A 13,708-nucleotide genomic window follows, 5' to 3' on the forward strand; every position below is an offset into this window, starting at 1 on the left:
TATAGCTCTTTGATATGACATTGCAACACTGCAGGTCAAAGCAGCCTTTTATTTGACCTCTGGTGTCCCAGTTCCTCATCAAGGGGATGGACAGGATTATATTTTTGAGTCTTAGAGAAAAACAAAGCTGCCTGCTTCTTATCTAAAGGAGGTCCTGGAACATGCTCATTTCTCAAAACTGCCTTAAAATTGGAAATAATTGCTCAAGTCTAGCTTCTCAGGAATCTGAATAAGGAGCTCAAAACATCAACTTCTTGCCTCAAGCAAGCTTCCTAGAGCAGGAAGCTCCATGTGCCTCAATCTCTGGCACCCTGCGTGAGGACCACACCTGTGAGGACCCACTGGCTAAACACACTTACTCTCACTGATAGCTTTCTACTGGCCCATTCGGTTTTGTTTTTCTTTGGAAAGGAAGAAGGAAGAAGAAAGAGTGTTTCTAAACATCCTCTAATTTAAAAGTATTAGTGCTATTAACAGAGATAAAATTTTTAAGTTCTCTCCACTTTTCCCCAGGTCCTTCTCTACCCTACCCGGTCCCATATCCTAACCCAAAGAAGCAATCCTCTCTTACATTCTAGTTTTGAATCCCTCTGAACTATTGCAGAATAGAGAGAAAGGCATGTACATGCAGATAGCAACTGCTGCAAAATATCAGATCATGCTGTGTAAGGGGCCCATTCACCCCCTTTCAATGGATCTGGCATGAAGGAAGAAAAGGTCAAGTCCACACCTCTGAAGAAATTGAGAACACCATTCCCAAAGAAAGCCTGGTGCTGTCTTTTCATGGGCAGTGTTTAAAGGGGGTATAAATAAAAGCAGGTTACATGGTGAATACCCAAGCACTGATATAGCTAGTCACACACTCTCCCACACCTTTCAGCATGAATGTGCTACTAGACATTAGCCAGGAACGTGAAACAGGGAGGCCCAAGATAGCCAAAGCCAGAAAACCCACAGGAAGGGGGCCGGTTACTGAGTCAGGACCCTGTACATTCCTGCCCACAGAAGTGAGCTGCCCACCCTTGGCCAGTGCTGAGGCAGAAGGGTTTTTCAGGGTTTGACATCATTTCTGCACCATGCCCCTTACAGATACATCCTTCTGGAGCAGTGTTTCCAGAAGGGTGCCTGCATCAGAAACATACTAGGCTTTTGCTGAAAATGTAGATTCCTGGTTCCTGCTCCCTATTTGATGAATGATATCTTGGAGAAAGAGCCTGAATTTTATCAAGCCCCCCAGGTTTTTCTTATGTCTGTTAAGGCATGCCAACTGGCTCTAGATCACTTACATATCACCTCTGTTATGTACCCTCTTGGGTTAAACCATTAGGAAGAGGATCATAAGGAAGTTTTGTAAAATAAGTTCAAGTCCATTCTCTGACATCTACTGCTATGGCCCTGAGAAAGAAACTTAACTGATCTGGGCCCCTCTTTTCTCCCTGGGAGTTTGTAGGGATCAAATAAGCTTGTGGATGAAAAAGTACCTTATAAGCCACAAAGAAATAAATTGTGATGTATGATAATTATTATTAATATAGGATGTGTTCATGTAATACTCTGAGGTATTCTTTTGGGTATAAAAAGCATATCTAGTTTTTGCAGAGATACCTCTAGCCATAAGCTTTCACATTCATAATATCGTCTCTCAGCAAGCTCTTGGTTTTCCTCAGTGTTAAGTTTTCCAGTGGAAATAACAGTAGCCACTAAATACACGAAGAACTTTCTGCATACCATGCTACACACTGGATGCCCTCTCCCATGTAATCTACAATTCAAGTGAGAAAACAGGCTCAGAGAAGTGAAGTCACTCATCAGAGCTGTGCATCTGTCAGTGGTGGCTGTCAGACCTCATAGCTCCTGCACCTGACTGCTACATTATTAGAATGACCATTATTTCAACTTGTCATACTCTTGGTCTTTGAGAACAGAACTGAATTAGCATTTCTTAAAGTGAAATATTTAATCTCTGATGTGTAAAAAACAGTCAACCACCTAACATTCCATTCTGCCAGCACCCAGGGTGAGTGAAAAAATGACCAGAGGTGCATCAGTTGAAAGTCTATTAGTACAGCATTTTTAAGGTTTATTTTTTTCTCAGAGCTATAATGGCAGAAAGGGGATTGTACCTCCTAAAGCCTCAAAATATTTCATAATGGTTCCTACAGTCTATTCTAGCTGCTGACAGTAACTTCAATCTTTACATATAGGCTGCCAGGTTGCTACACTGCAACTCTGACAATGAACTCACAGAAGACTGTTTTTTTAGTATTTCAATAGTATTTTCTTTATCACTTACTCAAAAAGACAAAGAAAAAATCGCATGTTTGCTTTAGACTGTTTATTACAAAGAAAAAGGGTGGAGATAAAAAGGTCAATCTACAAATGCTAATTATTAGACTAACAATTAAGAAACCCTTAACCGGTATTTGTTTTTCAGTCTCCAGTGTTCTGCTGAACACTGTGATTTGTGAATTAATCATCTTCATCCACGTTCAGGGTTGCACAGCCTCCCCAGTCTTGTATATATATCCATGTGTGCATTCTAACTCCACCCCACTTGCAAAACGCTTACAGCCCAAATCTGACACTCTCAAACTGAGAAGAACTCTGTTAGTGAGTCACGTGTATTGGACTGAGAAGTATGGAACTCTAGACCCTCCGCCATGTGGTGAGGATGCCAGCTTCTCAGTCTCACTGTGAGCAGCGCAGCCAACATCTGGGAAACATAAAATTCTGGAGCTCTTGTTTGTGATACTTCCCCTGCTGTGTTCCTGGCACATCTGAACACATTGAATGTTTAACTCATATCTGAAAACTTGTTTTTGTTGAATATTTGCCTTTTCCCCCTGAGGTGGGCTTGCTAGTGATATCCTTGGACAAAGGGGTTCTTTATACAATTCTTATGGACTATTACATCTGTACTTGACTTAATCTCAGCCCTGCTCTATCATGTATGACACTCTCGCCGTAACAAAAACACAATTACCTGAATTCACATTTCCTTAACAGCTGATCAACAACTTTGAGAGAAAAAATGGTTAAGTGACCATACTACATTAGATTGCATTGGTTTTTAGCAATATGTTTATAGGAACAGAAATTAAAACAAATCACCATTTTTAATTTTTTCCTTGTGTAAATAAAGAATGGGAAGGGAGAGATGATCTTTTCTGCTGAGAGAACAGATAGGAAGAATGCGGAGGGCAGACTCTACAAACCTCGAAAGTGGTTGTCATCGTGGGCTTGTAGGACACGTGGTTGGCCCTCCTCAGCTCCTTGATTGTTTCAGCGGGCATGGATTTAGAAAACCCAAGACCACTCCAGGTGTTCGTGGGTGTTCTGACCTCCGTCACCACTGGCTTCTTTAACATAGCTTTGCAGAACAGAATATAAAACAAATGCTTGGTATTTTTAAAATAAAATATTGATGGCTATTATTTGATACATGTAATCATCACAGAATATTATTTACTGCAACATGCCTTAAAATGTCTTCATAAAACTTTTTATACAAAGTAATGGTAAGTTAAAACATGCTACATTATCTCCTAATGGATCTAATGCTAATCTATTCAAAAAAATATATTCAATCTCAACAGTATTTGCGCAACTTGAACCAAATAATCTGGGCTTTTATTTTATGAAGGTTCAATTTCTCAATTCAGCATGAATACTGGAACACCTACTACAGGTCTACTGAAAAAAAAAGAAGAAAGTATAGATCACTAATGTGTTTACATACCTTTGGTTGCTAGTAGCTTCTTCTGTTCATAGTCAAATGCCTGAAAATTAAACACAGAGAAACTATCTTTATTGACAATTTACAGAATGTCATGCCAGTATGCCATGATTAGAGAACACGATTACAGCCCATGAATCTGCTGGGACACACTAAGCTTTGCTTCATAATGTGACAGTATACCAGTCCAAGGCTGGTAAATTTAAACATGTTTTCAAAACTAGTTAATGAGAACAATAAATTACTATTTCTGGCTTTAAATCATGATAGTGACAAGAGTTAACATTTTCCTTCAAAAGGAAAAAAAAAATTCCTATTTACTCTGAATATTTACCACACCAGGACCTATATAAGCTACAGTATAGTGAATAACCTCTGATAGTTATGCTGAGTTTCAAGATAATGTATTACCAAAATGCTTTCAGGTTATCTATTGGCCTCCTTTGCTGCTCAAAATCCCCTGTTCATATAGGTAAAGCATGGCCTCAAGTGGTATGATGTCAAAACAACTCAGAAATTTCATTAGCCTAATTGGCACAGTCTTTGCTTCTGAAGTGAGATAAATGGCAAGCGTCTAGCTTTTACCTATAATGACATAAAGCAATACAATAAAATTACACCTAGATATCTTTCATTGCACAGCACTAGGATGGCACCATTCATTCCTTCCATTCACTTTGAAGAAAGTAGTCCAGATGCAGCTACTTCTCAAATGCTAACCCAGTGTTCTCAACACCCCAATTTAGGGACTAGCTAAGACTTGATTTATGTCTCAAAGGCCTACCCAGAGGGATGAGAACCAACTGGCAGGAGCTCCTTGACCTTTCTACTAGGAGATCTACACCATCACATGCAGGGTGCCCACATAATTCACAGTCTGAAACAGGATACTTCTGAGAGTGAAATGTGCTACAAATAAAACGAGGCCAGGAAAAAAGGAAATGGGCGGGTCCAGACAAATCAGGATGTGTGATTAATTCTAAGAACATGGCAGTCAATTGGGAAAGCTACATAACATAGCTTGGTGATGTTTTTGAAATTCTAGGTCTAAAATGGCATTGAGAGTTGAAATAAACTTTTAATGATTAATGTCTAAGGGCAATGTGTGGGGAGATCCTAAATTGACTTGTTCAATAAATATTCATTGAGTGCCTTCTCAGTATTTAAGGAGACGGTGCTGTGCTTTGTAGAAAAATAAAACAATTAATCAAAAATCATCTATAACCTAAAAGCACAGAGTCTTAGCAGAATTGGTAAAAACAAATAACTGCAAAATAAATTAGGAAGTGAGGTGAGTATGAAAGAGAGCAAGAGACACAGTACTCCAAGAACAAGCAGCAGACAGAGGCCATTTTTAGCTGAAGAGATCAGGGACATCCTCCAATCCTCCACCTTCCTCCCTGTGAATGCTCGGTGAATATTATCACTGAGTTCTTAGTGATTCTGAGAGTCAGCTCTTCAGGTATGGCATAAATATATCTATTTAAGTTGAAGCTCTGTCACCAAGAACATCCCCATCCATCCTATAAGACAGGAACGTGAGAATGGCTCCCTGTAACCATAAGCCTGATGGAAAAGATGAGAACCATGAGATGGATGTAAACCTTAAAGGAAGCGTAAAGGGAATTTGATACTTTTTTAGGCAAGACCATTTTAATTTCTTTTAACTGAAAATCAAGACACCAGAGAAACTGTAAGAAATGTCTTTTTTTAAAAACTGACACTTTATAAAGGCCATGGCTTTTGTAAAAACATTCATCTGATGACTCATGAAAATGCTCAAATGCAAAGGATTAAAAAACCAGGCAAGCTGACTGAACTACAGTTTTTCACTAGAATTATGTAAGTATAATTTAGTTCCATGAATTAATTTCTCTGACAAATCTGTGATGGTTTCTTTGTTTCTAGGATTTTATGAAAATTTTTTCCCCTACTTTGAAGGTGGGGGGATAGGGATGACAAATCTCTTCCAATGAAATAGGTAAGTCTACCCAGCAATTCTGATACTGAAATCAAATGTTTATAAGAATCTCTGAAAGCATAAAGAATAAAATATTTCTTTTATATTATGATTTATATGGAAATCATACTTCTGAATTTCATGGTCAGTAATCTATTTTGAATAATTAGCCTAATACTTTGAAAATGCATAAGAGAAACTCCCTAAGGAAACTGTTTAAAAATCATAAAAATCTGTGAACCAACATAATCATCAATAATATTTAGCATCTACTTTCAAAAGACTAAAGCTTCATTTTATTTTTATAACTATCTAAATGACACCAGATTTATCATTTTCATTTCATAGATAGAAGGATACTATCTATTTATCCAACCAAGACTATGTCATGAGGCAGTTAATACTTAGAAATAACAGCTCTCATATTTATCTAAAACTTTTTAAACAGATGAATGATGTCATTCACATAAGACATAGTGACAGAATATTTGATGTCATTTTTTATTAAGAATTCTTCTTAAGCTGAATACTGCATTTCATTTTTAATGTTTATAACAAAATCAGTTCCTAACTACTGCATACATATTTAACTTCAATTTTGACTAGTGTGCAGAAGAAAACCTAATGTCTGCTCTACTGCTAAACACTCACGGAATGCCCCATTCCCTAACCCAAGCACCCTAAACGCCCTGTATTTGGATGACTTCCCCCCTTTTTTAAAATCATTACCTGCATGTTGACGTATGACGGCCGTGGGGCAAGACGGGCCCTCTCAGAGTTTTGCTGGGCAGCCGCGGCCCTCTCGGCAGCTCGCTCACTCCCCGGAGCCTTCTTGTCAGCCAAAGGGCTTTCTGCAGCACTCAGCTCAGAATCTGAGAGCAACCTATCAGTGCTGCTGTGGAACAGAGTTCAGAATTTAATACTCCACTGTCATAATCAAATACACTGAATGCTGGCCACGTGCCACCTTCACTGTGTGTGTTTACCACTGTCAGCTGCACATTTTATCTCATTTAATCCTCACACCACCACTATCAAGTAGGCAGTATTATTATCCCCTTTTACAGACAAGGGAAGTTACCTTGCCAAGGCTGTACCCTCTAGTAAATAGTAAAGCCAGAATTTGACCCCAGGCATTCTGACTCCACAATGGGAGCAGAAACAATTTCATGATATATAGTCATACACATTGTATGTAGTATGTATGGTACATTGTATATCTACATATGGAGTAGACCTACAGATAAGATTTATAATTTTGATACATCAAGGAGATATCAATGAACTATGCATATGTAGTCTAAATAGACATGAGTCAATTTGAAGGCATGCAGATGACTCCGTTCGTGTATGTGACGTGTGTATGATACTGGTAACAAATCTGCTGCGATAAAGTCAGCAGACAAATAAGAAATATTTGTCCCAGGCCCTCCAACACCTGGGAAGGGCCATGGGAAGAAAGGGTTTCTTAAAATGGGGAATGATTATCCAAATTACAAGAAGTGGTACCGCCTTATAATGCCCTGCGAGTTCAAAGCCAACTCCTTGGTAAGCCCAAGTATAACAAAAATAAGAGCAGTATTAGTCAAACAGCTGACTTGTTCATTCTTTCTTTTATCACTCATTATTCAGTGATACCAGGGGAATTCAGAGGAATCTATAAAGGGCTACTGGAATACAAAAAGAGGAGCAATGAACTTTGTTTGCTTGACAAAAGCTCACAGAGCTTCACAGAGGATTTTAAAGGGAATCCACAGGTTCACCAGGAGAACTGCAACTGGGAGGGAACAGCATTAAGTGCAGGGGAGGGAGCACATGATGTAGATCCTTGGTGGTTTGAAAGCTACAGTGTGACAACATCAGACTTGTGTGTTTGAAAAACACTGAAACAAACTAAAGGACTGATTGAAAGATTGGAGGCAGGGAGACCATTCCAGAGGCTGTAGCTTAATTCAGATGAGAGTAAGTTTAGAACACACTAATGATGACAGGAATAGATATATACTGATACTTCAATATAGAAAAGAAAGCAAAACCATTTCTCTAACATTATTCATACTAAATAATGTTAATTTGGAGTATTACTAAAAAGTAAAGAAAAACAGATAAAGCAGATTTGGACAAACTGGGAACAACAGTAACTGACTGTGGAGTTTATAAAAGCAAAAGATTTTGGTAAGCGAAAGAGAAAATAGGAATATAGATGCTATATTTGCCTAAAGATACTTTGCTCTGTAAGGATATAGAATAAAACAAATAAGACCGTAGAGGAAATTGGGCAGATGGAGATGGGTGGCAGCAAAACCATTCAAAGCAGAAGCTTTCCATTATTTTGCTTTTTTAAAAAATGTGAATAGACTGCTTATTTGAAAAAATAAAATAAATGAAGGAAAGAAAAATGGATAACACATTTGTAACTGTGCTATGGCAAGGGAGAATTATATTTAATACAACATACGTGTTTATACTCACTGTAATTTGTAATGAATGAAATCATAATACTGATGAGTGTTTATTACCAAAGTAAGAAGTTAACTACCTTGGAACAGGGGAGCCATGATTTAAGCTAGAAATTCAAAGCACAATAAAGTAGAATTCACAGCTGGAGAACTTCTAACAAAAATCAGAGAGTAAAAATTGCCCTGTGGATTTCTGAAGAGCTGAGAGAATGTTATAGTTTCAGATCCATGTATATGGTTTGGAGGATCCAGCTATTAACCAAACCAGCCAAAGGGAGGTTGGGACTGTAGAGAAGATATAAAGATAAAAATTACCAGATATTACTGCTTAATAAAAATTTTTAAGGAAATAGAAAAGATAATTATAAAGAGAAATGAAAAAAATTGTGGATAAGATCAACTCACTTAAAACAAAGAGCACTAAGTGTTGAGTTTAAAACAAATGCAGCCTGTTATATAGTTTCTTTCAAAGGATCAAAGGCTTCTAAAGATTAAAATACATACTGTAAGTGCGAGTTTTTCGTGCCTTGCAATAGTTCTACTGTCTGCCTCTTGCCGCAGGAAACTTTGGAGGGACCCAGCATCTGTTTCAAGTCACCAGCATTCCCGGAATGGGAAGGACTCCGAGGCATGCCTACTTCAACAAAAGCATCATTACAACCTGCAGAAAGGAAAGAAAAGAGCATCCCAACATCACCTTACCATCAACAATGACCTGCAATGGAAACTAATCAGATTCCAAACCTACAGAGACACAACCCTTTCAGCCCCAAAGATAACACCTAAGCAAATTCTAGCCATCTCAAAAACTCAAGATGAAATTTGAAGAGAAGACCCTCATATTTTTGTTAGATGTGAAAAAGGGCTATGTAAAGAAATACTCTACTTGGAAAAAAAATTACATATATACATTTAGTAAATTGATCCTCTTCAGTTACACAATTGCATTCACTTTAATCAAGGAGGTTCCCATGTAATAGGAACGTGATTCTTTCTGTAGAAAATGCATTTTCGTTTATCTTTCACCATGTTCTTTGGAATTTCATTCAAGATGCTGTGTTTCTGCATACTTGAGGCAGGATGAGTCCTAACTTGATAACAAAACCAATACAAAAGTGCTGCATAAACTTTCTATAACCCCCTTTATCCAGATACTGGACTAAGCTGACGTTCAGCAGGAAAGATACCTTCTGCAGGGTTTGATTTGGAAGCTGCCTGCTCAGATCCAGTTGTTTGTCTGGATGGATCACCACGATTTGCACTCAGCACTTTTTCTCCAAGTGATGAAGTGGATATTGCACCATATTTTATATTTGGAGACTGAAATAATAATAGAAAATAACATACAGATATGGTCACAATCCTATGTTCACTTCAGGAGGAAATATAAATATACATTACCAGAGGCTTATCTCTTACAGATGGCACAGATCACATCATTCTAGCTGAAGGGCATTACCTGTGCATGTCCATTTAGAGAAGCAGAGATTTTTTTGCCTTCTGTCTGCATACTGTTGATATGGACATCAACAGGAGTCAGGCCAGGAGGAGGAGATGGAGCTGTATGCCCATAGGTGGGCACTCCAGACAACAAAATATTGGTTAATGCGGCTTGGGCAGTAGATGGAATCATAAGGTGTGGTATAGCAGAAAAACCTGTAACAATATTCATGAAGACAGATATTAGGACAAAGCTCAGAATCAACAAGCATTATTTTATTATTTTCAGTAACAACAAAACCATCATTTTTGTTGCTGTAAATTCAGAAGAGAATTTCCATTTTGATACCTCTCTGTAAATAATAAGCTTAACATTACTATAAAAACACAAATGAATGTTAAAATGGAACAATACTTGAATATTTAAGCTAAATATTTAAACCAAGTTTGTCACTGCATTGATGAGAAAACCAGCTAGACTTAGCATATGACCACCAAGCAAATATGTCCAACTAGAACCTACATTACCTAATTGCAGGTCAGTGACCTACATGTATCATTGCCATGGTTTTCTGTACATCACGTTCTGTTTCCTGATTTGCTTGTCACGTTTGAAGATTATACTTTAGATCTACAAAAAATTTATTGCTATATTATGCTTCATTTTAACTAATGTACACATTAGGGAATTTCTCTTTGGCTGCAATATGCTTTGAACCATAAATTTTCCCCTAAGGAAATGGAACCACTAGTAAATTTTATTTAAAAACTGATAATACCTAAGAATACATGCCTTTGGTTGTACTTAAATGATACTGACCTGTAGCACTTGATGTATTAGCAAGTGAGGGTGCCCACAATGTGGGGCTGGGGGTGCCAGAGCTTGGACTTTGCAAAGGACTGACTGAACTATTAAGAGCATTTAAGAGCGAGTTCGGGGTTGTTGAAGTATTTAGAGATAAGGTGGTGGGCCCCAAAAGACCTGTAATAAATGAATATAAAGTCAATATGCATACATTCAAGATTTTAAAATACAGATGGCACCAATACTGCCATTTGCAATGCACACTGATATAATCTGATTATTTCCAAATATGAGCAACAGATTACCTTTTTTCAAATATTCACATGAAATACTGCACGACAGAACTCCAGTACAGGACCCAGCTTATCCACAAAGAGATGCTAATCAGAAAATGGAAGGTAGTGTACCCAAGCCAGGGAAGCAGTTGGGGTCAATGGGCACAGCCACCTGCTTTGCATTTATTTCAACTAGCCAGGATGAACAAAATTCTGCTCAAGTGAAAATCCATTTTTATTTCTCTGCATAATTCAGTTATCATCTGCTTCCAAAGAAACTCTTTTCAAAGCACTTAAAATTAGCAGTGAACAGGGGAATATTTTCCTGCATTAGAATGGCCCCATTTGGCAAATCCGCAGATAGGCCAAGCTACCTGGAACAGTTTTCACATGTATGTCAAACACACACATTACTTCTTTGAATCCATCTCAATGTGTATGAAAATTTTTTCAGAGAAATGTTTTTTGTTTTGGGTTTTTTTTTTGCTGGTTTTAGGATTTAATGTTTCATTTTAGTAATTCCCTTAAAATATGTTCTAAAGTAAAATGTGAATTTGTATACAAGGCTTCAGGAATACTTAAAGCATTAAGTATCATAGGATAGGTCTAGCCATGAAAACATTTAAAAATTTGAGTAACTCTGAATCTTTGCTCACTTTTTTTCTCTCTCTAGTAACTCAGTTCCTGCTAAGCTACCTGACTGGCATTTCCTGATTCACATGCAATGTTGTATTGTTATTACTCTTTGCAGCTCTCCCGTGTAAGGGATAACTTTGGGAGATCAGTGGCCAAGAAGGGGGAAAGACTTTGTCTCTATTGTGATGGTGTCTAGGCAGGGCTACTCAGAATCTTAATCATCTTACAGACATACTATATTTTTGAAAAGCAAGAATAGCTACTAGAAAAAAAGTTAAAGACTGCTGAGCATATCTTTTTCTGTCTCAAATCAACACTGAATGAGACACAATGATGTGCTTGGGTTATTACATTAATTTTTATATAAAGGCCACTGAAAATGTGCAAGGAAGTAGTGAACCTCGCAAATTGTCACGGTGCAACCAGTTTCCGCCTGGGATGTGAACGTACAAATGAGGTGACACATGTTCACCATGACTATTAAGGGCTCACACTACTTTCTTAAAGAGCTTAAACACAGAGCTGACGCTGCTCTCTCATCTGTGTTCCTCGCCTAGGTACAGGTCTACTCGGTCCCGCCGGTGGCCTCAGGCTGGACAAGCTTTGTGTCTGGGCGAGGCAGGTCTTTGGAGTGGGGGCTCTGGGCTTTCTATGCTTTCACCTCCCCCTCCCTACCCCTCATACAAATTTGCAATTACTGTTTGGAAAGCAAACTGGATAATCTTTATCTCTAGGGACTGATGGCATTATTGCAAATGAAAGAGAGAACAAACACTGAATTAGTCAGCCTGCTCACTTCACTCTGGATAGCATTCTTAATTTAGAAGAACAAATACAGCCGCTGAAAATAAAACAGTCAGACCTTGATTATTTATGCCAAAATAAAAAGAATCTGGGTAACAGAAATCCACAGAGTCTAGCAAAAAACCAAGATGGATTGATTCTAGTTCTGCTGCTTTTCACCTGATCTAAGTAAGGGCCTGAAGAGGGAAAAAAATAGCCTTTAAAATGTAGCCCCAAATGGCAGAAAGAAAGGGAACTGGATAAGCAATCCCCAAGTGACTAAGAAGCACTATAATAATAAATTTTATACCTAGTCCAGTGAGTCCGAGGCCTGCTGAAGCTAAGATATCCAGGCTGGGACATGCCAGGCCAGCTGGGCACGATGCTGGGGACGGACTGGTTACTATGGTAACCCCATTGCTTTCAAGTCCGAGGAGACATTTCCTTGCTTCATACATATTTAAGGCATTTCGCTCAACACTTTTCACAATCACAGACTATGAAAACACATAATGGGAAAGAAAAAAGTGACACGCGAGTAGTCTACAATGAATGGGGGAGGTGGGTGAGGAATGAATATGGTAATAAGAATTCCACTCAGGGAATATTTTAAAGGTGCTTTAAAATCAACTGCAAATTCTTAACACTTATTTCTTAAGTTTACTCCTTTTGGTACAACCATGAAATGTTACTACCATTTATTGGGTGTGTCCTGTGTTCCAGGAACTGTGACGGAAGCTGCACATATATTCCCATTCCTGCCCAAGTCTTACAGGGCAGGAATTATTATTCACATTCTGGGAGGACAGGGACTTAGCCAAGGTCACAGCACAGCGTGAGGGGGCAGTCAGGGCACTGGAACATGGTTCCATCTCTGTGGTCCATTCTTGTTTACATCCCTTGCCTTTACATTGAAGCTTTCCTCTCCTCTCATATCTCATCTTATTAAAACAAACCTGTAACCATATATAGACTACATAATAACAGTCTCTTACATTTGACATTTACAGTCTACTAGGTAGCTAATAGACCTTGAGGTAGCACTCTTCCTCACTGATGACACATCTATGGCCAAGTTTATGGTAAAATAGATTTCCAAGCAAAAAATCCTTTTTTTTTTTTGTCTCAAGGGACTTATCTAGAAAATAGGAAATGTGAACCAAAGGGGGAAAGCCTCCAATGGACAATAAAGGAAATCTGTGGCTGACAAAGGAGTTAAAGCAGCCCTCTGCCCTGGGGCCAGCTGGGCACAACAAAACAGCCCTGGGGTGATGCTGCAAGGCTTCAGAACTCCCACTCCCAACCTGTTTCCCCTGACCTCAGCTCACTGCTGACTGAACTCCAGGAATTCTTGTCGTGCCTGACCACCTTCATATTCACAAGTCCTCAAACGTCTTTTCTGCCTTTACCTTTTCTTCATGGTATCTACAGTGACTCTAGTCAGCCCAGCTTGGTCATGCATGAAGTTTCACAATACATAAAATTAATGTCTTATTCTCTAATTTTAAACTCATTATATCAAGCTCCCTTAGAATCAATTTTACTTTTTCCTTTTGAAAGCTTCCTTTTGAAGAAGGCATGATTGTTTAAGTTGGACACTGAAGACCACATTAT

General features: G+C 38.4%; 1 protein-coding gene across 5 annotated transcripts in view; it reads right to left on the minus strand.

Annotated features, from left to right (window-relative positions):
• Positions 1-13,708, minus strand: part of BICC1 (BicC family RNA binding protein 1) — a 261,084-nt gene that overhangs the window by 16,174 nt on the left and 231,202 nt on the right. For 4 of the 5 annotated variants that reach the window (XM_037003006.2, XM_073241025.1, XM_073241026.1 and 1 more), the window contains 8 exons: positions 12,405-12,591; positions 10,416-10,577; positions 9,615-9,811; positions 9,343-9,475; positions 8,660-8,816; positions 6,426-6,591; positions 3,740-3,779; positions 3,216-3,370 (listed from right to left, as the gene is read on the minus strand). In XM_037003006.2, the coding sequence (XP_036858901.2) occupies positions 3,216-3,370; positions 3,740-3,779; positions 6,426-6,591; positions 8,660-8,816; positions 9,343-9,475; positions 9,615-9,811; positions 10,416-10,577; positions 12,405-12,591 (1,197 nt within the window). The remainder of the gene's footprint in view (positions 1-3,215; positions 3,371-3,739; positions 3,780-6,425; positions 6,592-8,659; positions 8,817-9,342; positions 9,476-9,614; positions 9,812-10,415; positions 10,578-12,404; positions 12,592-13,708) is intronic. The other variant, XM_037003007.2, reaches the window with a different exon arrangement.

Source organism: Manis javanica, chromosome 7 (genome assembly GCF_040802235.1).
Source record: "Manis javanica isolate MJ-LG chromosome 7, MJ_LKY, whole genome shotgun sequence".
Lineage (NCBI taxonomy): Eukaryota > Metazoa > Chordata > Mammalia > Pholidota > Manidae > Manis > Manis javanica.